At 53.6% G+C, this 27,483-nt stretch overlaps 2 protein-coding genes across 4 annotated transcripts in view; one reads left to right on the top strand and one right to left on the bottom strand.

Moving 5' to 3' along the window:
- Window positions 1–1,957: 1,957 nt before the first annotated feature.
- On the top strand, window positions 1,958–27,081 carry zdhhc24 (zinc finger DHHC-type containing 24). Of its 3 annotated transcripts, none has more exons than XM_072250876.1 (4): window positions 1,958–2,789; window positions 3,746–4,023; window positions 4,852–5,190; window positions 26,748–27,081. In XM_072250876.1, exons 1-3 carry the CDS (start codon window positions 2,440–2,442, stop codon window positions 5,157–5,159), a joined length of 936 nt encoding a protein of 311 aa, XP_072106977.1. In that variant the 5' UTR covers window positions 1,958–2,439; the 3' UTR covers window positions 5,160–5,190; window positions 26,748–27,081. The 3 variants fall into 3 exon arrangements, with proteins under 3 accessions (XP_072106977.1, XP_072106976.1, XP_072106978.1); XM_072250875.1 differs by lacking the exon at window positions 26,748–27,081 and adding an exon at window positions 10,093–10,183; XM_072250877.1 differs by lacking the exons at window positions 4,852–5,190; window positions 26,748–27,081 and adding an exon at window positions 10,093–15,622.
- The window catches only part of LOC140193708 (cation channel sperm-associated protein 1-like), a 39,183-nt gene continuing 25,375 nt past the window's right edge, over window positions 13,676–27,483 (bottom strand). The window contains exons 9-12 of the mRNA XM_072250874.1: window positions 26,798–26,855; window positions 23,008–23,098; window positions 18,318–18,504; window positions 13,676–13,798 (exon numbers count right to left, since the gene is read on the bottom strand). Coding sequence (XP_072106975.1) covers window positions 13,682–13,798; window positions 18,318–18,504; window positions 23,008–23,098; window positions 26,798–26,855 — 453 coding nt within the window. The 3' untranslated portion in view covers window positions 13,676–13,681. The remainder of the gene's footprint in view (window positions 13,799–18,317; window positions 18,505–23,007; window positions 23,099–26,797; window positions 26,856–27,483) is intronic.

Raw genomic sequence — 27,483 nt, 5'->3', positions numbered from 1 at the left:
AAATACAAGTCGTGCAAAAAGGGGCGAAATTACACTGAGGTAGTGTACATGGGTTCAACGTCCATTCAGGAATCTGACGGCAGAGGGGAAGAAGCTGTTCCTGAATCGTTGAGTGTGTGCCTTCAGGCTCCTGTACCTCCTCCCCGATGGTAGCAATGAGAAGGGGGTATGCCTGGGTGATGGGGGTCCTTCATGATGGACGCCGCCTTTCTGAGGCATTGCTCCTTGAGGAGGCTGGTGCCCATGATGGAGCTGACTGAGTTTACAACTCTCTGCAGCTTATTTCGATCCTGTGCAGTAGTCCCCCCCCCCCCGCCCCACCCACATACCAGACGGTGATGCACCCAGGCAGAAAGCCCTCCGCAGTGGATCTGTAGAAATTTGCGAGTGCCTTTTGTGACATTGCGAATCTCCTCAAACTCCTAATGAAATATAGCTGCTGTTGTGTCTTCTTTGTAACTGCATCGATATGTTGGGCCTAGGATAGATCTTCAGGGGATTTTGCCCAGAAACTTGAAGCTGCTCACTCTTTCCACTGCTGATCCCTTGACAAGGACTGGTGTGTGTTCCTTCGACTTCCCCTTCCTGAAGTCCACAATCAATTTGTTGGTCTTTCTGACCTTGCTTACTTGGTCTTACATTCTCTCCCCTCCCTCACTACCCTTTCGTTCCCTCAATTCCCTTCCTTCCCTTCCTCCCCTCAATTCCCTTCCCTTGTCTCCCCTCCATTCCCTTCCCTTCCCTTTCCTCCCCTCACTTCCCTTCCCTCCCTTCAATTCCCTTCCCTTCCCTCACTTCCCTTCCCCTTCTCCCCTCAATTCCCTTCTTTTTCTTCTCCTCAAAATCCCTTCCCTTTCCTTCCTCCCTTCAATTTCATTCCCTCCCCTTACCTCCATCCTCTCATTTGTCAGCTACCCTCTCAACCCTCCCCTGGATGCCTCCTGACCTACCGGGTATTCCCCCGTCTGTGTTTAGCAGTTTCAAGTTCCTGAGTGTCAAGATCTCTGAGGATCCAACCTGGTCCCAACATATCGATGACTGTAGTCATAAAGAAGGCAAGACAGCGGCCATACTTCATTAGGAGCGTGAAGAGATTGGGCATGTCAACAAATACACTCAAGAACTTCCAGAGTTGTACCGTGGAGAGCATTCTGACAGGCTGCATCACTGGCTGGTATGGAGGGGCTACTGCACAGGACCAAAAGAAGCTGCAGAGGGTTGTAAATCTAGTCAGCTCCATCTTGGGCACTAGTCTACAAAGTACCCAGGACATCTTCAGGGAGCGGTGTCTCAGAAAGACATCGTCCATTATTAAGGACCCAGGGCATGCCCTTTCCTCACTGTTACCATCAGGAAGGAGATACAGAAGCCTGAAGGCACAGACTCAGCGATTCAGGAACAGCTTCTTCCCCTCTGCCAACCAATTGCTAAATCTTTGGACACCACTTCACTTTTTTTAATGTACAGTATTTCTGTTTGTGCACATTTTTAAATAATCCATTCAATATACATAATTGATTTACTTGTTTATTTATTATTATGTTTTATTTTATTTAGATTATGTATTGCATTGAACTGCTGCTGCTAAGTTAACAAATTTCACGTCACATGCCGGCGATAATAAACTTAATTCTAATTCTAATTCTCCTCCACCTTGGTCTTAGGCGGGAATACTCCGTTACCCTAGCAACCGCTGCTCCCTCGACCTTCTTTGCCTCGCTTAAAATGGCGGACTGCGTGACCCGGTTCTTTACGGTACTATTTTTATTTATTTTTTTTTAACCAAGCACTCCCGAACCCTCCGAGAGAGTTTTATTTTTAAATCCCCTTTCGTAAAAGCGCTTTTATTTATCTTTACGTCAGCGCTCTTGGCCAATTTGTTGGTTCCCGCATCTGATTGGTGCCTTCATCTGCCCGTTGGAGTCGAAGCTGGAGGGCGGGATGAGCGGCACCGGAAGTGACGAATCGGTTTCCGAGGCCGTTCTGGGGGAAGTGGAGAGCGGGCTCGGGCTTCTGCTGGGGGGCTGCTGGAGCCTGCTGGAGCCTGTTGGTGCTCGGTGACCTCCAGCAGGACCTGGAGCGTGGAACTTCCTGCTGGTTTCTGGCAGTCTCTGCCGGAGCCTGACTTCTGTTGGAAGTTTGACGCTCTCGGCTGGAGTCTGGCTGACCCCCCCCACTGAGACTGTCAGCTCAGCTGGTCCGTGTTGGTGAACCCCCGTTAATTCTGCTCTGTCACTGGTGGGGGTCTGCTGGAAACCAATCGGCTCTGCTGGTTTCTGGGCGTCCCTCAGCAGATGTGAAATGAAACCCAGGTTTCTGGTGGCCCACTGTGAGCTCTGATGGGCGTCTGCTGGTCTCAGTTGACCTCTGTTGGTGGCAGTCCACTTTGAGTCATCTCAAGTGCCTAAGTTGCTCTCTGCTGGTGTTGAGTGTGGGAGCATGGGCGTACTGGAGAAATTTGAGCCAGTGGTCTATGCCCCTCTCTGCATGACCTCGATCATGACTCTTACAGTCTCCCTAGAGTTGGTATACGTCATCCTCACTGACCCGCACTTGGCCCCTACCCCCTCAGTGGACAGGACAAGCTCTAGTTTGGAGCCAGAGCCCTGGGGAACACCCCATACCGTGGCTAGCCCCGGTCAGACCTTGGGGATGTGGCAGATAATCCACCTTACCTTCGTAGCCTTCGTCCTGGGCAACGTGGTGGGAAACCTCTGCTTGTTCATCCGGAGGAACCCCAGCATCCGCGGAGTGTTCCTGGCCAACCAGGCGGTGGGACAGGGCTGGAGGTAAGCGTCTGCGCCTGGGTGAGCGGGAGAGAGCAGGGGAGGGGGTGCTGGGATGCTAGAAAGATCAAGGATGAGTGGCCGTCAGGGTGAGTCTCTCATCCCTACGTACCGGGTGGACACATCAGGGATCAGAACGGCTTGACAGGTCCGTGAATGGGACTAGGTGGGGTCCCACTGGGTGTGTGGACAGTGGGAGTCAATGGGAAGGGGTGGGATCCCATTGAGAGTGGACAGTGGGAGTCAATGGGAAGGGGTGGGATCCCATTGAGAGTGGACAGTGGGAGTCAATGGGAAGGGGTGGGATCCCATTGAGAGTGGACAGTGGGAGTCAATGGGAAGGGGTGGGATCCCATTGAGAGTGGACAGTGGGAGTCAATGGGAAGGGGTGGGATCCCATTGAGAGTGGACAGTGGGAGTCAATGGGAAGGGGTGGGATCCCATTGAGAGTGGACAGTGGGAGTCAATGGGAAGGGGTGGGATCCCATTGGGAGTGGACGGTGGGGTGAATGGGAAGGGGTGGGTCCCATTGGGAGTGTGGACGGTGAGAGACAATGTGACAGGGTGGGATCCCGTTGGGAGTGCGGGCAGTGGGAGTGAATGGGAAGGATTGGGTCCCATTGGGAGTGTGGACGGTGGAAGTGAACGGGACATGGTGGTAGTGCGCACTAGGGGTTGGGTCTTTTGGGTGTTGATCTGCCGATGGGGAGGGGTGACGCAGTGGAGGGGGACTGAGGGAAGAGTTGGCAGTGTGTGGCCATGGAGTTGTGTGGGTGTCAGAGGGTGTATGGATCAATGGTATGGGTGTGGGTTACTCAGTGAGGGGGTTCGGTGGGGAGCGCGCGTGTCAGTCGGGGTGGGAGTCGTGATGGACGATTGCCAGTGGGGCTGAGCTCTCAGTGGGCTGTCTCTCCGGCCGGCGTTGACCCCATTGCCCCTCTCCCTCCCTCCCTCCGCAGCTACTGCTTCCTGTGCGAGAGCCACGTGCCCCCACGCTGCTCGCACTGCCCCGACTGCAAGGTGTGCGTGCTGCGCCGGGATCACCACTGCGTCCTCTTCGGGCAGTGCGTCGGCCACGCCAACCACCGCTTCTTCCTTTGCTGCCTCCTCTACATGTGGCTGGGCCTCCTCTACGCCATCTCCCTCAACGCCGATATCTTCCTGGGCTACCTGCAGGAAGGGCTGTCCCTGCACAGCCTGTTCCTCCTCTTCATTCCCTGGGCCATGCTGATTACAGGTGAGTGACATGCCCTTTCTACTACAACTCCCCTTGCTTGACGATAGCCCTGCTAATCCCACGGCTAATCTGCCCCTGGTGAGTGTTGTTGAAGACGTGAATCAGAAATTACAGGGAGACCTTGATGAGTTTGGGGGGGGGGGGCGAGGGCCCAGGAATGGCAAATGCAGTTTAATTGACATATACAGTACATACGGAAACCAGGAACCAAGTACAGTGATTCCCAGTGTGGGATATGGAGACCGGGAACTGTGCAGTGACTCCCAGTGTGTGGGATACGGAGATGGGAACTGTACAGTGACTCTCAGTGTGGGATATGGAGTCCGGGAACTGTGCACGGTGACTCCCGATGTGGGATACGGGGACCGGGAACTGTGCATGGTGACTCCCGATGTGGGATATGGAGAGAGGAACTGTGTATGGTGACTCCCGATGTGGGATGTGGAGAGAGGAACTGTGTATGGTGACTCCCGATGTGGGATATGGAGACTGGGAACTGTGCACAGTGACTCCCGATGTGGGATATGGAGACTGGGAACTGTGCACGGTGACTCCCGATGTGGGATATGGAGACTGGGAACTGTGCACGGTGACTCCCGATGTGGGATACGGGGACCGGGAACTGTGCATGGTGACTCCCGATGTGGGATATGGAGAGAGGAACTGTGTATGGTGACTCCCGATGTGGGATACGGAGACTGGGACACAGAGGTGGAAACTGTGTACGGCGATTCCCAGTGTGAAGGTCACTGCTGTCTGGGATTGTTGCTTTGAGCGCTTGTGCCTCACCGTTCTGATCTGTGTTCCTCGTTTCGCCCGTTTGCGCAGGCCACGTGGGCGTCAGCACCTTCGCCTTTGCGTTTGTGGCAGACACGTGCATCCTGGGCTTCCTCTTCATGTCCGCCTTCCTGCTGTTCCACCTGCGGCTGCTGTGGTTAGGCCAGACCACGCGGGAGTGGAGCACCAGCCTGCGCGGCCTCTACGACCTGGGCTGGCGGCGGAACGTGGTGGAGCTGCTCGGCAGCCGGTGGTACCTGGCCTGGCTCTGCCCGCTGGTGCCCTCCCCACTGCCCGGCAACGGAGTGACCTTTGAGATCAGGCCCCTCCCGGCCCATCAGCCGGCCAGCATGTACTGAGAGATTCCCCCCCCCCCCCCCACCGCAGACGGTAAGTCAAAACCTTGGAACATGTTTTGCAGTAGCTTTGCTAGGATGGGAAAGGGTTAAAGACGAGAGTGAGCCCCCTCCTCACAAAACTAAGATCACCTTAAGAATGGAACTTGGGGCAGAAGTGCGGTCACTCGAGTCGAGTATGAGGTTAGTCATTAAAATAAAAGTACAGCACAGAAACTGGCCCTTTGGCCCATCTAGTCTGTGCCGAGTCTTGTACATCAGTCACTGAAAGTAAGCATGCAGACACAGCAGGCAGTGAAGAAAGCTAATGGCATGTTTGCCTTCATAACAAGGGGAATTGAGTATAAGAGCAAAGAGGTCCTTCTGCAGTTGTACAGGGCCCTGGTGAGACCACACCTGGAGTATTGTGTACAGTTTTGGTCTCCAAATTTGAGGAAGGACATTCCAGCTATTGAGGGAGTGCAGCATAGGTTCATAAGATTAATTCCCGGGATGGCGGGACTGTCATATGTTGAAAGATTGGAGCGACTGGGCTTGTATACACTGAAGTTTAGAAGGATGAGAGGGGATCTGATTGAAACGTGTAAGATTATTAAGGGATTGGACATGCTAGAGGCAGGAAACATGTTCCCGATGTTGGGGGAGTCCAGAACCAGAGGCCACAGTTTAAGAATACGGGGTAGACAATTTAGAACAGTGTTGAGGAAAAACTTTTTCACACAGAGGGTTGTGGTTCTGTGGAATGCTCTGCCTCAGAAGGCAGTGGAGGCCAATTCTCTGGATTCTTTCAAAAAAGAGTTAGATAGAACTCTTAAAGATAACGGAGTGAAGGGATATGGGGAGAAGGCAGGAACGGGGTACTGATTGTGGATGATCAGCCATGATCACAGTGAATGGTGGTGCTGGCTCGAAGGGCTGAATGGCCTACTCCTGCACCTATTGTCTATTGAGCCATTTAAACACCAGGACAATAGCCCTCCATACCCCTACCATCCAAACTTCTCTTAAACGTTGAAATCGAGCTTGCATGCACCACTCGGTCATTCCACACTCTCACCACCCCCTGAGCGAAGAAGTTTCCCCATCAAAAACTTTTCACCTTTCACCCTTAACCCATGTCCTCTAGTTGTAGTTCCACCCAACCTCAATGGGAAAACCCTGCTCGCATTTCTTTAGCCTGTTTGTACCCCTCATAATTTTGTGTACCTCTGTCAAATCTCGCCTCAGCCTTCTACACTCCAAGGAATAAAGTCCTAACCTGTTCAATCTTTCCCAATAACCCAATAATTCCCAGTCTTTCCTCCAGACCCGGCTGTTCCCTGAATGGGGAATATCTGCGCGTGAATTTTTGGAGGCGGATGTACGGGCAACCACAACACGGTCATTTACAGATCCTCAGGGTCCGTTGTCGCGCTGACTGGAGACCCTTCACTTCTGCAGCCTTCTTCCGCCTTCACTGCTGTTGTGATATGCCATCATCTTCCACCCCAGCCCCACCGCTGAGATCTTGGTTGGATCGCCCTGTGTGGAACCTCTCCCTTGACCCATAGCAGTTCAGATTCCAACCTAGACTCTGTAGTGTGTGTGTGTGTGTGTCTGTCTGTCTCTTTCTCACACACACACACACACACACACACACACACACACACACACACAGCTTGAGGGGGGTCAGCAAGTCAGACTGCAATCTACAGAGTGGACGAAACAGTTAGCGACATTTAGAGACACAGCCCCAGACGTCTGGAAATGCAGCTGACTGTTTGTTCCCCGCCCCCTCGTAGATGGCCTGCTGAGTTCCCCCCAGCGTTTTGTAGCATCTGCAGGATCCTTTGTCTTTTTGACCCAGCTGACCCGTTTACCCGCCGTGACCTTTCACGCCCGCCGTTGTCAACGGGACATGGACAGGACGCAGAGCTGGGCTGAGGGGTGGCAGATGAAGTTCAACCCAGAGAAGAGTGAAATGGTTCACTTTGGAAGGTAGAGTACAGGGTTAATGGTAGAAGAAACGGAGGTATCTTGGGGTCCAGGCCTACAGGTGCTCCTCGAGCTGATGGGGTTGCCAAGAAGGTGTGCGGCGTGTTGGCCTCCATTAATTGGACTGAGTTCAAGAGCCACGACATAACGTTGCACCCTGATTGGACCCCGCTTGGAGTATTCTGTTCGGTTCTGGTCGCCTCATTATCGTACGGATGTGGAAGCTTTAGAGAGGAGATTTACCAGGATGCTGCCTGGATTAGAGCGCGTGTCTTATGAGGGTAGGTTGAGCGAGTGAGGGCTTTTCTCTTTGTAGCAAAGACAGCTGACGATATGTCAGAATAAAAAAAGAGTTGAAGATTGATGCAAAATGATGCCAGAGCATAGCGACTCGATGAATATAATTGTGGTATATTATTATTTAGAGATACAACATGGGATCCAATGAGCCCATGCAACCTGATTAAATCCACGTGACCCATTAACCTGCTAACTCGAATGCCTTGGAATGTTCTCATGAGGAGAACGTGCAAACTCCTGACAGACAGCGGTGGAATTGAACCCTGATCTTCCGAGCACTGACGCTTTTATTTGGGCGCCATGGCGGCTCGCGTGACGCCATTACCGGTCGAGGCATCGGAGTTCGGAGCTTGATTCCGACACCGTGTGTACGTCCTCCCTCTGGACTGCGTGGGTTTCAGACATTTATTGTCAAAAGTATGGATGCAGTAGACAACCTGAGACTCGTCTTCCACACAGGCAGCCACAAAACAAAGAAACACCATGGAACCCATTCAAAGAGAAACATCAGGCTGTCTCCCCAGTCTCCCTCTCCCTCCCTCGCTCTCCATACATTCAAAGTGCATTTATACAGGTGGCCCCCGTTTTTCGAACGTTCGCTTTACGATAGCTCGCTGTTACGAAAGACCTACGTTAGTACCTGTTTTCGCTAACCAAGGAGAATTTTCGCTTTTACGAAAAAAGAAGTCTGCTTTATACGTGTGTTTACCATGACCGTGAAGACTTGTGCGGGCAGTTGTGTGCGCATGCGTTTACGTGCCGATTTTGTTTTTCTCCAAATCGATTTTGGCTCGCTGTCTTCCCAATTTTGATAAGTGAAACTACACTATACATACAATATTTCTACTTTATATAGGCTGTGTATTTATCATATCATTCCTGCTTTTACTGTATGTTCGTGTTATTTTAGGTTTTATGTGTTACTTGTTATGATTTGGAAGGTTATTTTTTGGGTCTGGGAACACTCGGAAATTTTCCCCATATAAATTAATGGTAATTGCTTTTTCGCTTTACGACATTTCGGCTTAGAAACAGTTTCATAGGAACTCTCTACCTTCGGATAGTGGGGGAACCTGTATCAAAGTACTGATGCAGTACACAACCTGAGATTGGTCTTCCCCACAGACAGCCTCGGAACAAAGAAACACCACGGGACCCCATTTAAAGAAAAACACCAGCCATCAAACCCCTCCCCCCCCCATGCAAAAAAATGTGGAAACAGCAAAAGAGCGAAAACACAAAATTGAGAAGCATATTACAGTTCAGCTCAGTGCTCGTTTTAGCAGGCCGCCCCGATTCAAAAATCTCCCAAAAGTAGTGACAAAAAGTGAGCAATCAGAACGAGAACACATCATGAACCCGAATTAGGGTTCAAATATACAATCTGCGTCAATTAAACCTTGCCCCACGATAGCAAATTTTCAGTAATTGTCGTCCAGGTGATTCTGCATTTTTCTAGATGTCTCTCTGCAGACTGAACCTGACTATGTCCTAGTCACTCCTCTAATCAATGGAATGTCTTGTTGTTTGTATAAGATGGCCACAACTACTTTGTTCTTGGCTTTTTTGTCTTGTTCTTCCCCTTTTCTTGTAATACATAGAAGGCAGAATATAGAACTCTACAGGACGTTACTGGCCCTTCGGCCCACAATGTTGTGCTGACCTTTTAGCCCACTACCTCCAAGAGGACTGCAACCCTGTCGGAGGGTTTGGAGGCTTGCGTGCCTCAGTGATCCGGAAAGCTACGTTGGCTGCAGTCAGGGCCTTGTGCTTTGGCTCTTAGTGGGGTCAGCTGTGCCAAAGGGTAGAGGTCAGAATAAGGGTGGTCCACTGGCCCTCCAGGTTCGGGGGTTCAGCTCAGGGGCCAACAACCCCGACTGGTCAAACAAAGCTGTTACGGAAACAGCGACGAAGAATCCTTTGACATCCAAGTGCGATGGTGTTCCCGAGTCTGCACCCGAAACTTCCTGACTGGCAGTGAAAACCGAGCTGCTGACACCCAGGACACTGCCAGAGATGGAGGCATCTCATTGCTGTTGTAAATGTCACCTGCATAACGTGTAGGAGAGAGAGCGATCAATCTCCTACGTAGTCCTCCTTTTTTTTAATCATCCGTGTGCCCCACTATGCGTTTCCTAAATGCCCCTAATGTATCTACCTCTGCTCCAAACCCGGCAGGGCGTTCCACACACACGTATCACTCTCTGCGTAAACAAAAACAGCAACACTATATCCCCCCCCACCAATACTTTCCTCCAATCACCTTAAAAATTATGCTCCCTCGTATTAGCCATTTCCGTCCCGGAGAAAAAAGTCTCTGCCTATCCACTCGATCTTTGCCTCTTATCATCTTGTACACCTCCATCAAGTCAAAAGGAATCCAAGCGGCTACCTTTTCACCCAGGGGGGATTCAGTATATGGAACGAGCTGCCAGAGGGAAAGGTTAAGGCAGGTACACTAACAGTGTTTAAAAAGGTACTTGGATGGGAAAGGTTGAGAGGGATACGGCCAAACAGGCGGGGGGGGCAGGCAAAGCAGACTGGTTTGGAAGGCATTCGTGGTTGAGTGGACCAGTTGTTTCTATGCGGTATTACTCGGTAACTCAAAAGGTCTTTAATTTTTACCGTAATCCGGTAATCGTGCATTCCCTGTTTTATCCAGACGTGGACCTGACCTCTGAGAAGATGGCTCCTTCAACGTCCCCCTGCACCCCCTCCCCCCCCAATGCACGACTTCCACTCAAGTCGCCGTGGACGCACAGACTCCCGCCCGTTGGCTTCGAGAGGAATCTGCCGTACCTCCCACCCCCTCATGGACCCTGGACTCCACAGTGCCTTGCACGGTCCTGGATGATTACAGTGAACCTGCTGCCCCCCCCTCAGGAAATATCGTAGGGAAGGCATTTCTTCGGAGCGGACCCTCCATGCCGTACTCTTGCCTCGTTTACACCCTCGAGGGAGGTGGGAGTGAGTCCATTCCCCCCTTTGGCACTGTTCCGCCATCCGCGGCGATCCGGACTGATATCGAGTTCCACGCTCTCAGACTGTCCGTCTTCAGAGTTGAAAGTAAATTTGCTGTGGTTACCATGTACTACCTGAAGGTTCATGTTCTTGCAGGCATTTACAAGGAAATAAAAGAGATGCAATAGAGTCTTCAGAAAGAAACTTGTAAACAAGGGCTAACAACGTGGAAACGGGAGACAGGCTGTGCAAATAAAATAACACAGAGAACGTGAGTTGTAGGGTCTCTTGAAGTTTGTCTGTAGGTCGTAGAATCAGTGCCGTGGTGGGTGAAGTTATCCACGCCGGCTCAGGAGCGATGGAGACCTCAAGGTTGGTTTGCCACGCCTGCCACGTAGTGAGCTGCGTGAAATCCGCGTTAACGACCGGCACAGACCCGAGGGTGCGCCGGGGGCAGCCGGCGAGTGCCAGCCACGCGCTGCGTAACGCCTGTTCCTGAACCCGGTGGTGCGGGGCCCAAGGCTTCCGAACCTCCTGCGGGAAGACGGGAGCGCGGCCTGGATGGTGGGGGTCCTCGATGACGGACACAGCCTCCTTGCGGCAGCGCTTCTGTCTGAGTGTGGCGTGCTGAACGGCGGGGAGGGCTTCGCCTGGAATGAACTGGGTTGCATCCACCGTTTTCTGTAGGCTTTTCCGTTCCTGGGCGTTGGTGTCTCCTGCGGTTAGAAAACTCTTCCCCTCCGTGCATCTGTAGAAACTTGGAGGTTTTGGTGACGGTGACGCCCCGAAACGTCACGAGCCTTTAAGCAAGTAGAGGTGCTACCGTGTCTCCTTTGTGACAGCGCTCAGCGTGGAGGAATTCAAAGCTCTTGGCTCTGTCCACCTCCAGTCCCTGAATGAGGACTGGCTTCTTCCTCCTGTAGTTGATGACGAACGTTTTGCTTTCGCTGGCACACTGAGCGAGGGGTTGTTGTCGTGGCAGTGCTCGGCCGCATTTTCAGTCTCCCTCCCGTCGCCACCTTGGATTCGGCCAGCCACAGCGGTGCCGCCGGCAAATTTAAATACGGCATTACGGCATTGTTACAGTCGTGGGTATAAAGCAAGTAGAGCAGGGGGCTAAGCAGACAGCCACTGTGGTGCCCCCATGCCGATGGAGATTGTGGAGGAGGTGCTGCTGCCAATCCGATCCGACTGGGATCTGCCAGTGAGGAAGTCAAGGAGCCGGTTGCACAGGGGGTCCAGATCTCGGAACGTAGTGGTGGATCTCCAGGGAATGACAATATTGGATCTTTCAACGCCGGTGAATAAAAATCCACTCTTTTCAGTTGATTGGGGTGGGGAGGGGTTGATCTTTAAAATGATGAAAGGCCCAAGAAGAAAGTAGGGGTAGCAGTGGGCCATTTGGCCCCTCGAGCATCTGCCGTCAACATGATCGTGGCTGTTCTGTTCTGGGCCCTCTCTTCTGTGCCAGTCCCCCATTCCCCTCAGTTCCCCAATCGTTTAAAGATTAATTTCCTTCCTCTTTAAAAGCCCCCTTGCCTCTGTTGGGGGGGGGGGTGTTCTTGTACTGGGACAGAGGCCCCTGACAGCAGCTCACCAGAGTCCTCTGGCCTGGGCCCGACTTTCCGGTTGTTCCCTAGGCGTTGGCCATCTTCCCCTTCCTCTCCCAGGGATGAGGGCTTTGGAGCTTCAGTTGACATTTCTGGGTTTTTAATGGGATGGAGGTTGCTCACCCCATACCCAACGCTCCTTCTTTTGCAACCGGTTTTGGGCCTGTGGCGAGTTCGGGGCGTGGGGGGGGTGAGAATTCCAGAGATTCGCTGGCCTCCTGAGGGGAATTTTCACTGTTTTGGATTCAATGCAGTGGGTCCATGCTGAATCCAGAAAGCAAAGCCATTCTCCTTCTCTGTTTTATGTGAAACCCCCCCACCCCCAATGATCCTGTGGCCCCAGCATCTTGTGCATTTTAATATAATCACCCTTTGTTCAAAGTGTATGTCCGATTCCTTTACCCACTGCCCTCCCATCCCAGGACGTTTGGATCGAGTGGACACGGAGAGAATGTTCCCACTTGTGGGGTCAGGCTGATTGGGGGGTGAGGGTGCAATAGAAGTGTCAATATATATCAGCCGAAAACTCCAGTAGATAAATAAGGGACAAGTGCCTTCTGCCCATAATCTTTGGCGGCCTGACTAATCAAAAACGTAACAACCTCAGCTTCAAATACACCCAATAACTTGACCTTCCTAGCTGTCTGTAGCAATGAATTCCACAGATTCACCACCCTCTAGCTAAAGAAATTCTCCCTTTACCTCCCTTCTAAATGGACGTCTTCCTATTCTGAGGCTGTACCCTCTGGTCCAGCCTCCCCCGCTATAGGAAACATCCTCCCCACATCCAGTCTCTCTGTGTCCTCTGGTCCTAGACTCCCCCACTATAGGAAACATTCTCTCCATGTCCACTCTATCTGTGTCCCCTGGTCCTAGACTCCCCCACTACAGGAAACATCCTCTCCACGTCCACTCTATCTGTCTCCTCTGGTCATAGACTCCCCCACTACAGGAAACATCCTCTCCACATCCACTCTATCTGTGTCCTCTGGTCCTAGACTCCCCCACTACAGGAAACATCCTCTCCACATCCACTCTATCTGGGTCCTCTGGTCCTAGACTCCCCCACTATAGGAAACATCCTCTCCACATCCACTCTGTTTGTGTCCTCTGGTCCTAGACTCCCCCACTATAGGAAACATCCTCTCCACATCCACTCTATCTGTGTCCTCTGGTCCTAGACTCCCCCACCATAGGAAACATCCTCTTCACATCCACTCTATCTGTGTCCTCTGGTCCTAGACTCCCCCACTACAGGAAACATCCTCTCCACATCTGCTCTATCTATTCACTATTTGATTGGTTTCAAAGAGATTCCCTCCCTCCCCTCCACATTCTTCTAAATTCCAGCAAGTACAGGCCCAGAGCTCCTCATACTTTAACCCTCTTGTTCCCAGGATTGTCCCCGTGAAAACCCTCTGGACGCTTTCTAATGCCAGCTCATCTTTTCGTTGATAAGGGGTCCAAAAACTGCCCACAGTGCTTCCAAGCCCGGCCTGACCAATGCCTTATAAAGTCTCGGCATTACCTCCTTCCTCTTACAGTTGCACTCCTCTCAGGTGTGAGTTCCCTGAAACTTCCTCACTGGGTCCGAGCACAGAACCCAGCGCGCGTGCAGAATCGGGAGAATGGGGATGCTGGGAATTGTACAGAGCCACACAACGCGACGGTAGATTTTATTTATTTACTATTTCTGGCAAAGGCAGAGTGGGTGGGTGGGGTTGGGCTGATGACTCGATCCCTGTGGACCCAGGTCTCCACCTCATGCCCTCTGAGTCTCCTGGACCGGGCAGCCGTCTGCAAGAGAAGAGAACAGGAGTCACCCTGGTCGTAAACGTCCCGGGCTGCACAGCACCCCCTCCCCATCTCCCCCGTCCCCACCCCTTGCTATTACAGAGGGCTGCCACCCAGAGCGGTTCGCCCCATCGGTGTAAAACCACGAGGGGCAGCGTCGTAAAGATTAAAGATCAGAACGTGTCGCTTTGCATCAACCGCCAACACCGTCCGAGGAAGGGCTGAGGACAGCCCGCAAGTGTCGCCGTGCGTCCGGCGCCAACGCTGCGCGGCCACAAGTCCCTAACGCTCACCCGTATGCCTTTGGGACGTGGGAGGGAACCGAAGCACCCGGAGGAGACTTGCGGAGAGAACGCACAAGCTCCTTACAGACGACAGCGGGTATTGAACCCAGATCGCTGGCGCGGTGAAGCATTACGCTAACCGCGCTATGCTCCGAGGAGTGAGTGAGGTGTGACTCGCATACTGAACCAGCTGGGGACTGGGGAAGTCCTCAGATCCCAAAGGTATACGGGTTAACATTAGGGACTTTTTTTTTGGATTATGGGGACACTCAGTCCTCATTTATTGTCATTTAGAAATGCATGCATTAAAAAATGATACAATGTTCCTCCAGTATGATATCACAAGAAAAACACAATACAGACCAAGACTAAAACTGACAAAAAACACATAATTATAACATATAGTTACAACAGTGCAAAGCAATACCGTAATTTGATAAGAGCAGACCATGGGCATGGTAAAAAAAAAGTCTCAAAGTCCCAATAGCCCCAACATCTCACGCAGACAGTAGAAGGAAGAAACTCTCCCTGCCATGAACCTCCAGCGCTGCAAACTTGCCGATGCAGCATCCTGGAAGCACCCGACTACAGTGTGACTCTGAGTCCGTCCGAAAACTTCAAGCCTCCGACACCGAGCACCATCTCTACCAAGCGCTTCGACCCTGGCCCCGGCAACAGGCAACAGGCAAAGCCGAGGATTTGGGGCCTTCCCCTCTGGCGATTTCGGATCACACAGTAGCGGCGGCAGCGAAGCAGGCATTTCAGAAGTTTCACCGGATGTTCCTCCGTGCTTCTCACGTCTGTCTCCATCAAATCAGGATTGTGCACGGCTTCCTACTTAACAGATTACGGATATTCATCACTGGAGAGGTCACGCGTATCGCCATCTTCTCCTTGTGGGCTCTTATGGTTGATGAGCCAGAAAGAGGGAGGGTCATATCGTGTGAGGGGGAGAAAAGGCCATTCAGCCCAACTCACCCATGCTGGAAAAAATGCTCATTTAAACCAGTCCCATTTGCCAGTGTTTGGCCCATATCCCTCTAAACCTTTCCTATTTCTGTACCTGTCTTTTAAATGTGAGTAATGTACCTGTCTTCAGTGCTGCTCTCCAGTGTGCGCTCGGCGGAAGAGGAGTTGGATTGCGTTCGTCTGCGGCTGCACTAACATGCGATGAGCCAGCTCCTTTCCCCTCCTCCCACCGTTTTATTCTGTCACCTTTCCCCCGCCCCCCCCCACCTTCTCAGTCCCGAAGGAGAGTCTCGACCCGAAACATCGACTGTTGATTCTTTTCCGCAGATGCTGCCTGACCTGCTGAGTTCCTCCAGCATTTTGTCTGTGTTGCTTGTGATGGGGAACGCTGCCGCATCAGTCCTAGTGCCGTGACATTCAGGAACTTGGGCAACATACTTATTTTTTGTGACTGTTTTTCTGCTTTCGTAACCTACATGTGCCGTGTGTGACTGTTGGTGCTGTGTTTTGCACCTGTTTCGATTAGTCGTATTCAAGAGTGTGCTCGAATGGCAATTAAATTTCAACCAAACCACTTCCCCTGGCTGTTTCTTTCATGTGTGCACCACCCTGTGGGTGAAGAAGTTGCCCCTCGGGTTCCTCTTAAAACCTTCCCCTCAAACCAATCCCTTCTTGATTGTTGGGGCTCAGCAGCGGCTGGTTTGGAACCCTGAGACAAGTCGAGTTTTAATTGAACCCCCATCGTCAAGGACCCCCAACACCCTTTTCTCGCTGTTGCCATGAGGAAGGAGGTACAGGAGCCTCAGGTCCCACACCACCAGGTTCGGAAACAGGTACTACCCTACAACCATCGGGCTCCTGAACCAGAGTGGATAACTTCACTCACCTCAACTCTGAACTGATTCCACAACCCACAGACTTACTTTCAAGGGCTCTTTACAACTCGTGTTCTCAGTATTATTTATTATTCACCTACTAATATTTTTTTTTGGAATTGCACAGTTCGCTGCCTTTTGCACATTGGTTGTTTGTCTGGGCCCTGCACACATAGCACACGGTCCCACTGATGTGGATCCCCAGCGATGGGTAAATAGCCCCTCTGCCTCGGGAGAGACGGAGGCTACGGGAGTAAAACCCAGACAGCAAATCCGGAGTGGAGCCCCTGAGGCGGCCGGACGTCACCGAACATCCTTCCGCAGCTCCTGCAGCCGAGCTGGTGACAGACGTATTGTTTCATAAGCTTTTTTTTAAATAGTACAGCACAGTACAGGCCCTTTGGCCCACAATGTTGTGCCGACCCTCAAACCCTGCCTCCCATATAAGCCCCCACCTTAGATTCCTCCATATACCTGTCTAGTAGTCTCTTAAACTTCACTAGTGTATCTGCCTCCACCACTGACTCAGGCAGTGCATTCCACACACCAACCACTCTCTGAGTAAAAAACCTTCCTCTAATATCCCCCTTGAACTTCCCACCCCTTACCTTAAAGCCATGTCCTCTTGTACTGAGCAGTGGTGCCCTGGGGAAGAGGCACTGGCTGTCCACTCTATCTATTCCTCTTATTATCTTGTACGCCTCTATCATGTCTCCTCTCATCCTCCTCCTCTCCAAAGAGTAAAGCCCTAACTCCCTTAATCTCTGATCATAATGCATACTCTCTAAACCAGGCAGCATCCTGGTAAATCTCCTCTGTACCCTTTCCAATGCTTCCACATCCTTCCACATCCGACCAGAACTGGACACAGTACTCCAAGTGTGGCCTAACCAGAGTTTTATAAAGCTGCATCATTACATCGCGACTCTTAAACTCTATCCCTCGATAACAGCCCATAAGCTTTCTTAACTACCTGTCTACCTGTGAGGCAACTTTCAGGGATCTGTGGACATGTACCCCCAGATCCTTCTGCTCCTCCACACTACCAAGTATCCTGCCATTTACTTTGTATATACAGAATACTTTGTATTCTGCCTTGGAGTTTGCCCTTCCAAAGTCTACCACCTCACACTTCTCCAGGTTGAACTCTATCTGCCACTTCTCAGCCCACTTCTGCATCCTGTCAATGTCTCTCTGCAATCTTTGACAATCCTCTACACTATCTACAACACCACCAACCTTTGAGTCGTCTGAAAATGTGCCAACCCACCCTTCTACCCCCACATCCAGGTCGTTAATAAAAATCACAAAAATCCTTTGGACTACACCGGTGAGGCCGAGAGGGGGATCTTGACGACTGGGGCATCTCAGGATTTCCATACCTTCCGCCCAGGCTTGTGATGAGGATCATCGTCACCCATTGTCCTCCGAGGCGACAGATGCTTTGTGTAACACACACAAAAATTGCTGGTGAATGCAGCAGGCCAGGCAGCATCTCTAGGAAGAGGTACAGTCGACGTTTCAGGCTGAGACCCTTCGTCAGGACTAACTGAAGGAAAAGATAGTAAGAGATTTGAAAGTGGGAGGGGGAGGGGGAGATCCGAAATGATAGGAGAAGACAGGAGGGGGAGGGATGGAGCCAAGATCTGGAAAGTTGATCGGCAAAAGGAATACGAGGCTGGAGAAGGGGGAGGATCATGGGACCTGAAGACTAGGGAGAAAGAAAGGGGGAAGGAGAGCCCAGTGGATGGAGAGCACATAAGGAGATGCTTTGTGTGTATCTTTTCATTGATACTATAGTTTACCTTTCTATTTACTGTCAATGCCCGCAAGAAAGTGAATCTCAGGGTAGTATATGGTGACATATACATACTTTGATTATAAATTTATGATCAAGTTATTTATTGATAATAAATTTACTTAGAACTTCGATCGCCGGCGCCAGTGCTGTGAAGCGTTACGCCAGCCGTTCCACCCGGTGAGTTCCAGAGTTCAAACACTGGTTGGGTCACCGTGGTAGTGCCGCATTATTACAGCAGGGGGCGTTGAAGAGTTCCAGTCCGCTGTTCAGGTTGGATTCCCGCCACTGACTGTAAGGAGTGTATACGTTCTCCCCGTGACTGTGTGGGTTTCCTCCGGGTGCTCTGGTTTCCTCCCACATTCCAAAGACGTACCGGCTGGTAGGTTAATTGGTTAGTTAAACGCGACCAAAGCAGCACTCCCAAAATGCTGAAGGAACTCAGCAGGCCAGGCAGAAAGCAGTAAACAGTCGACGTTTCGGCACGAGACCCTTCATAATTAGGCTGGGGTTAAATAGGTGGCGTGGCCCATTGGGCCAGGAGGGGCTGTTCCGTGCTGTATCTCAAGAGTCGGCCCCCCCCGCCCCCAGCTCACCTGAAACCGGCCCCTCTTTGAGATGCCCTGCCCAAGGCTGTCCTCTGCATTCCGGACGGAGCTGGGCTGTACCTCGAAGAAACAGTCGACAGTCTCGTTCAGCATGGTGTTCTGCATCTGGAACAGGTACAGCTGGTGCTCGATGGCCCCCAGCAGCTGGAAACAGTAGAATATCAGCATCTTCTCCCTATGAGGCAGGGGCACTGGACAGTGAAAGGAGGTGAGGGGTTCCTTCCCCATCCCACCAGCATCGTCTCCCTGTGGGGCAGGGGCTCTGCACAGTGAGGGGAGGGGTATCCCACCCTCAATCCCCCACCAGTCCCATCGCCGGATCCCATACTGCCAAGTGCACTCGTTAGTAGAGTACCCTTCAGGACAGTGAAGTATGAAGAGAATTCTTACTTCTCAAGCTCATTCCTTCAAACTCCCAATGGGACCCCACCCCTTCCCATTTACTTCCACTGTCTGCGCTCCCAATGGGACCCCACCCCTTCCCATTCACTCCCACCATCCACACTCCCAATGGGACCCCACCCCTTCCCATTCACTCCCACCGTCCACACTCCCAATGGGACCCACCCCTTCCCATTCACTCCCACTGCCCACACTCCCAATGGGACCCACCCCTTCCCATTTACTTCCACTGTCTGCGCTCCCAATGGGACCCCACCCCTTCCCATTCACTCCCACCATCCACACTCCCAATGGGACCCCACCCCTTCCCATTCACTCCCACCGTCCACACTCCCAATGGGACCCCACCCCTTCCCATTCACTCCCACCGTCCACACTCCCAATGGGACCCACCCCTTCCCATTCACTCCCACCGTCCGCACTCCCAATGGGACCCACCCCTTCCCATTCACTCCCACCATCCACACTCCCAATGGGACCCACCCCTTCCCATTCACTCCCACCGTCCACATCCCAGTACTCCAACCTCGCTGCCCCTCCCACAGTGCGGTGCTGCCTCCCACAATGCAGGACAGCGGTCAGAGTTAGAGAGGGGCGCTTTAAGCTCGGGCTCGCTGCCAGTCTCTGTGAAAATCTTTATCCCTGTGGTCATCATTTCCACCCACCCCACTCACCTCTACCCCCCCACTCACCCATCCACCTCTACCCCTCCGACCCACCGACCCACCCACCTCTAACCCCCCCTCACTCACCCATCCACCTCTACCCCTCCGACCACCGACCCCACCCACCTCTAACCCCCCCTCACTCACCCATCCACCTCTACCCCTCCGACCCACCGACCCACCCACCTCTAACCCCCCCTCACTCACCCATCCACCTCTACCCCTCCGACCCACCGACCCACCCACCTCTAACCCCCCCTCACTCACCCATCCACCTCTACCCCTCCGACCACCGACCCCACCCACCTCTAACCCCCCCTCACTCACCCATCCACCTCTACCCCTCCGACCCACCGACCCACCCACCTCTAACCCCCCCTCACTCACCCATCCACCTCTACCCCTCCGACCCACCCACCTCTAACCCCCCCTCACTCACCCATCCACCTCTACCCCTCCGACCACCCACCCCACCCACCTCTAACCCCCCCTCACTCACCCATCCACCTCTACCCCTCCGACCCACCGACCCACCCACCTCTAACCCCCCCTCACTCACCCATCCACCTCTACCCCTCCGACCACCGACCCCACCCACCTCTAACCCCCCCCTCACTCACCCATCCACCTCTACCCCTCCGACCCACCAACCCACCCACCTCTAACCCCCCCTCACTCACCCATCCACCTCTACCCCTCCGACCACCCACCCCACCCACCTCTAACCCCCCCTCACTCACCCATCCACCTCTACCCCTCCGACCCACCGACCCACCCACCTCTAACCCCCCCCACTCACCCATCCACCTCTACCCCTCCGACCACCCACCCCACCCACCTCTAACCCCCCACTCACCCATCCACCTCTACCCCTCCGACCACCCACCCCACCCACCTCTAACCCCCCACTCACCCATCCACCTCTACCCCTCCAACCCACCGACCCCATCCACCTCTAACCCCTCACTCACCCATCCACCTCTACCCCTCCGACCACCGACCCCACCCACCTCTAACCCCCCCTCACTCACCCATCCACCTCTACCCCTCCGACCCACCGACCCACCCACCTCTAACCCCCCCTCACTCACCCATCCACCTCTACCCCTCCGACCACCGACCCCACCCACCTCTAACCCCCCCTCACTCACCCATCCACCTCTACCCCTCCGACCCACCGACCCACCCACCTCTAACCCCCCCCACTCACCCATCCACCTCTACCCCTCCGACCACCCACCCCACCCACCTCTAACCCCCCACTCACCCATCCACCTCTACCCCTCCGACCACCCACCCCACCCACCTCTAACCCCCCACTCACCCATCCACCTCTACCCCTCCGACCCACCGACGCCACCCACCTCTAACCCCTCACTCACCCATCCACCTCTACCCCTCCGACCACCGACCCCACCCACCTCTAACCCCCCCTCACTCACCCATCCACCTCTACCCCTCCGACCCACCGACCCACCCACCTCTAACCCCCCCTCACTCACCCATCCACCTCTACCCCTCCGACCACCGACCCCACCCACCTCTAACCCCCCCTCACTCACCCATCCACCTCTACCCCTCCGACCCACCGACCCACCCACCTCTAACCCCCCCCCACTCACCCATCCACCTCTACCCCTCCGACCACCCACCCCACCCACCTCTAACCCCCCACTCACCCATCCACCTCTACCCCTCCGACCACCCACCCCACCCACCACTCACCCATCCACCTCTACCCCTCCGACCCACCGACCCCACCCACCTCTAACCCCTCACTCACCCATCCACCTCCACCCCTCCGACCACCGACCCCACCCACCTCTAACCCCCCCTCACTCACCCATCCACCTCTACCCCTCCGACCCACCGACCCACCCACCTCTAACCCCCCCCACTCACCCATCCACCTCTAACCCCCCCCACTCACCCATCCACCTCTACCCCTCCGACCCACCGACCCCACCCACCTCTAACCCCCCTCACTCACCCATCCACCTCTACCCCTCTGACCACCCACCCCACCCACCTCTAACCCCCCCTCACTCACCCACCTCTACCCCTCCGACCACCCACCCCACCCACCTCTAACCCCCCACTCACCCATCCACCTCTACCCCTCCGACCCACCGACCCCACCCACCTCTAACCCCCCTCACTCACCCATCCACCTCTACCCCTCCGACCACCGACCCACCCACCTCTAACCCCCCCTCACCCATCCACCTTTACCCCTCCGACCCACCGACCCCACCCACCTCTAACCCCCCCCCACTCACCCATCCACCTCTACCCCTCCGACCACCCACCCCACCCACCTCTAACCCCCCACTCACCCATCCACCTCTACCCCTCCGACCCACCGACCCCACCCACCTCTAACCCCCCTCACTCACCCATCCACCTCTACCCCTCCGACCACCGACCCACCCACCTCTAACCCCCCCTCACTCACCTCTACCCCTCCGACCCACCGACCCCACCCACCTCTAACCCCCCCTCACCCATCCACCTCTACCCCTCCGACCCACCGACCCCACCCACCTCTAACCCCCCTCACTCACCCATCCACCTCTACCCCTCCGACCACCCACCCCACCCACCTCTAACCCCCCACTCACCCATCCACCTCTACCCCTCCGACCCACCGACCCCACCCACCTCTAACCCCCCTCACTCACCCATCCACCTCTACCCCTCCGACCCACCGACCCACCCACCTCTAACCCCCCCTCACTCACCCATCCACCTCTACCCCTCCGACCACCCACCCCACCCACCTCTAACCCCCCACTCACCCATCCACCTCTACCCCTCCGACCCACCGACCCCACCCACCTCTAACCCCCCTCACTCACCCATCCACCTCTACCCCTCCGACCACCGACCCACCCACCTCTAACCCCCCCTCACTCACCTCTACCCCTCCGACCCACCGACCCCACCCACCTCTAACCCCCCCTCACCCATCCACCTCTACCCCTCCGACCCACCGACCCCACCCACCTCTAACCCCCCCCTCACTCACCCATCCACCTCTACCCCTCCGACCACCCACCCCACCCACCTCTAACCCCCCTCACTCACCCATCCACCTCTACCCCTCCGACCCACCGACCCACCCACCTCTAACCCCCCCTCACTCACCCATCCACCTCTACCCCTCCGACCACCCACCCCACCCACCTCTAACCCCCCACTCACCCATCCACCTCTACCCCTCCGACCCACCGACCCCACCCACCTCTAACCCCCCTCACTCACCCATCCACCTCTACCCCTCCGACCCACCGACCCACCCACCTCTAACCCCCCCTCACTCACCCATCCACCTCTACCCCTCCGACCACCCACCCCACCCACCTCTAACCCCCCACTCACCCATCCACCTCTACCCCTCCGACCCACCGACCCCACCCACCTCTAACCCCCCTCACTCACCCATCCACCTCTACCCCTCCGACCACCGACCCACCCACCTCTAACCCCCCCTCACTCACCTCTACCCCTCCGACCTACCGACCCACCCACCTCTAACCCCCCACTCACCCACCTCTCCCCCTGCGACCAGCGACCCCGCTCTCCCCCTGCTCGCCGACGCTGCCTCCTACCCGGCTGCGTGTGTGTGGCTGCTGTAGTGCTCATCAATGATCCTCATCAGGAACATCTCGTTATCTTCTCTCGCACTGTCCATCTCGCCCTCTGCCAGGATCACAAACACCAACGGCGTGTGAGGAGCCGCTCTCCCAGCCACGCCCACACTCCGACCGCGTGACATAGGGGCAGCATTAGGCAATTCATCCCGTTGAGTGATCTGCCGTTCCATCATGGCTGATTTATTACCCATCTCAACCCCATTCTCCTGCCTTCTCCCTTGACTAATCAAGAACCTACCAACCTCCGCTTTAACTATACCCAATGACTTGGCCTCCACAGCCATCTGTGGCAATGAATTCCACAGATTCACCACCCTCTGGCTAAAGCAATTGCTCCTCATCTCTGGGTGGTAAGGAAAGCTTTTGGCACGTTGGCCTACATAAATCAATGTATTGAGTATAGAAGATGGGATGTTATGTTGAAGTTCCATAAGACATTGGTGAAGCCTAATTTGGAGTATTGTGTGCAGTTCTGCTCACTTACCCACAGGAAAGATGTAAATAAGATTGAAAGAGCACAGAGAAAATTTACAAGGATGTTGCCTGGTCTGGAGGACCTGAGTTATAAGGAAAGATTGAATAGAACTTTATTTCTTGGAACGTAGAAGATTTGAGAGGAGATTTGATAGAGATAGGGCGAATGCAAGCAGGCTTTTTCCACTAAGATTGGGTGGGACTACAACCAGAGGTCAGGGGTTAAGAGTGAAAGGTGAAAAAGTTTCAGGGGAACATGAGGGGAAACTTCTTCACTGTGTGGAACAAGTTGTCAGCACAAGTGGTGCATGCAAGCTCGATTTCAACGTTTGAGAGAAGTTTGGATAGGTACACGGATGGTAGGGGTCTGGAGGGTTGTGGTCCCAGTGCAGGTCGATGGGAGTGGGCAGTTGAGTGGACTAGATGGGCCAAAGGGCCTGTTTCTCTGCTGTACTTTTCTAAGACTCTGTTCTAAAGGGACATCCTTGTATTCTGAAGCTTTGTCCTCTGATCCTAGACTCCCCCACGATAGGAAACATCCTCTCCACAGCCATTCTATCTGTGCCCTCTGGTCCTAGGCTCCCCCACTATAGGAAACATCCTCTCCACATCCACTCTATCCAGGCCCCTGGTCCTAGACTCCCCCACTACAGGAAACATCCTCTCCACATCCACTCTATCTGTGTCCTCTGGTCCTAGACTCCCCCACTATAGGAAACATCCTCTCCACATCCACTCTATCTGTGTCCTCTGGTCCTAGACTCCCCCACTATAGGAAACATCCTCTCCACATCCACTCTATCTGTGTCCTCTGGTCCTAGGCTGCCCCACTATAGGAAACATCCTCTCCACATCCACTCTATCCAGGCCTCTGGTCCTAGACTCCCCCACTACAGGAAACATCCTCTCCACATCCACTCTATCTGTGTCCTCTGGTCCTAGACTCCCCCACTATAGGAAACATCCTCTCCACATCCACTCTATCTGTGTCCTCTGGTCCTAGACTCCCCCACTATAGGAAACATCCTCTCCACATCCACTCTATCTGTGTCCTCTGGTCCTAGACTCCGCCACTACAGGAAACATCCTCTCCACATCCACTCTGCCTAGGCCTTTCCATATCCCAGAGGTTTCAATGGCAACTTGGCATTATTTTTTGATTACTATAGAAGTTTCTTGCAAACTACAGTTCAACAGTGCTACACAGAGACCAAGTCAGAAAAAAAGATCAGCTTTATTTGTCACGCGTGCATCGAAACACACAGTGAAATGCATTGTTTGCACTAACGACCAGCACAGTCCGAGGCCGTGCTGGGGGCAGCCTGCAAGAGAAGCCGGGCTTCCGGCACGGACATAGCGTGCCCACAACCCGAACCGGACTGTGGGAGCTAACCGCGGCACCTGGAGGAATCCCACACGGTCACGGGGAGAACGTACAAACTCCTTACAGACAGTGGTAGGAATTGAGCCCCGATCGGTGTTCACTGACAGTGTACGGCAACGCCAGTTGCCACCCTTGTCTCCAATGGGTCTCGGGTCAGAAGAAAGGGCTTTTACACGGAGGGCGGTTAATAACGGGGAAATCAGTACGTGTACACCTTACAGATCTAGCAGCCAAGATCGGGGTCCAAAGGCCCACGTTTAGTAAGCTGAGGGCATGCTATGTTAGAACCAGAAAGTCTTCAGAAAGGCAGCGTCCATCATTAAGGACCCCTACCACCCAGGATGTGCCCTCTTCTCATTGCTACCATCAGGGAGGAGGTACAGGAGCCTGAAGGCACACACTCAATGATTCGGGAACAGCTTCTTCCCCTCTGCCATCCCATTTCACCCATGAACACCACCTCACTATCTGTTTTTTAATCTATATTTCTTATTGGAATTTATAGTTTTTTTATTGTATAGTGCACTGTACTGCTGCCGCAAAATGACAAATTTCACGGTGATACTGAACCTGATTCTGATCTCTGATTCGGAAAGTGTGGTGACACTTCCCTCCTCAGACTGTGGCTGGCCGTTGCGCTTCTCCCACTGCGTTCCGCCACGCAGTCGGTCCTGTCCGACCAGCCGGCGTGGAGGAGTTGGCAACACATCACCCTCTGGCTTGGATCGGGAGCACGTGGGAAGATGGGAGAGGTGCACTTGCGCAGCGGTCCCCAACCACCGGGCCGCAAAGCGTGCGCTACCGGGCCGCCAGGAAACGATACGAGTCAGCTGCACCTTTCCTCATTCCCTGTCGCACCCTGTTGAACTTGAACACAGGGTTGCCAGCTGTCCCGTATCTGCCGGGACATCCCGTATATTGGGCTAAATTGGTTTGTCCCATACTGGACCCCCCTTGTCCTGTATTTCCCCCGCTAAGGTAGAGCGTTCCTATGAAACCGTTCGTAAGCCGAAATGGCGTAAAGTGCAGAAGCAATTACCGTTAATTTATATGGAAAAAATTTCTGAGTGTTCCCAGACCCAAAAAAATAACCTACCAAATCATACCAAATAACACATATTAAACCGGTCCGTGGTGCAAACAAGGTTGGGGACCCCTGAACTTGCAGTTTGACTGGGGTGGGGCGGAACAGGTACCCTTGTACTTGTCAGCCACGATGGAATGGGAAGACTCGATGGGCTGAATGGCCTGATTATGCTCCTATGCCTTATAGTCTCACATACTTAGGTACGCTCAGTGGCTTCTTCAGTAGATATCTCCTGTGCTCCCCTAGCTCAACCACTTCAAGGTTTGGCATGCTGTGCGTTCGGAGATGCTGTTCTGCATGCCACTACTGGTTACTTGAGTTACTGTCGCCTCCCCGTCAGCTTGAACCAGTCTGGCCGTTCACCTCCGACCCCCCTCACTAACAAAACATTTTCGCCCACAGAGCTGCCACTCCCTGGGTGTTTTTCCTGTTTTTCACACCGTTCCCTATAAACTCCAGAGACATGAAAATCCCAGGAAATCAGCGGTTTCTGAGATGCTCAAACCACCCCATCTGGCGCCAACGATCGTTCCACGGTCACAGTCACTTAGATCGCTTTGTTTCCCCATTCTGATGTTTGGTCTGAACAACTGAACCTCTTGACCGTGTCTGCATGCTTTTATGCATTGAGTTGCTGCCACGTGATTGGCTGATTATAGATATTCGTACTAACGAGCAAGTGTACTGGGTTACCTAATAAAGTGACCACTGAATAAATGTCTGACTCTCCCACCCCTCCCTGTCACCCAGCTGTGCTGAACCAACCAACAGGAAGGGTTTCTGCTCTCCCCTCGCCAGACCTTTGTCTGCGGCGTCCGTGAATTCATCCAACAGACTGTTCTTCTTGTCCAGCGACTCCTGCAAACACACGATGGGTGACATCACAATTCTGTGCTTTACTCGGAGATACAGCACGGTACCGGCCCCTTCTGACCGCTGTTCCCCCTGAGCCGTGTGGGCACGCGGCCGCGCAGTAACGCAAATGCTCCTGCGCATCTAGCCGTTGTCGCCAAGCCGCCGGAATAAAGGCAGACAAGAAAAAGTTTACGAAAGCTGAAGGATTTCCTTTTAATACTGTTTTTTGTTATCAATTAATAAATTTAATCAAAAATATGTGATTTTTCAATTTTCATTCTAAATATTCAAAGTGAATATTACAAAAAAAAAAACAGATTTAAGTTGCCGCACAGTTTTCAGGCCATGTAACAGTTTCCCGCTCAGGCCAATGGTGCAGCTGTGGAAAAACTTAGAGCAAACGTTGCTTCTGACTCAGCTTGCCCAAAACGTAGGTGACCTCTTGACATCTTGACACCAAGGAGGCTGGGAGTCTCTTGCTAACAGTCCCTTTCCCTTCCTCTCTGGCCAAGACCCTGACACGTGACTGGCTTCCCCCAACTGACCCCAGGGGTCAGTGTATGGACCCCTCTCCTCCCCATCCAAAAGCACCCAGCAGTCCCGCAGTATCCGTCAGGGAGACATTCATCTG

This window comes from Mobula birostris, unplaced genomic scaffold (assembly GCF_030028105.1).
Source record: "Mobula birostris isolate sMobBir1 unplaced genomic scaffold, sMobBir1.hap1 scaffold_735, whole genome shotgun sequence".
Classification (NCBI taxonomy): domain Eukaryota; kingdom Metazoa; phylum Chordata; class Chondrichthyes; order Myliobatiformes; family Myliobatidae; genus Mobula; species Mobula birostris.
Note: the sequence above shows the minus strand (reverse complement) of the source record. Positions and strands in the feature narration are given on the sequence as shown.

Coding starts and splice junctions, on each gene's coding strand:
- zdhhc24 (XM_072250876.1), top strand. CDS start 2,440: ATGGGCGTACTGGAGAAATTTGAGCCAGTGGTCTATGCCCCTCTCTGC. Junction 2,790..3,745: donor GCGGTGGGACAGGGCTGGAG/GTAAGCGTCTGC, acceptor CTCCCTCCGCAG/CTACTGCTTCCTGTGCGAGA. Junction 4,024..4,851: donor CTGGGCCATGCTGATTACAG/GTGAGTGACATG, acceptor CCGTTTGCGCAG/GCCACGTGGGCGTCAGCACC.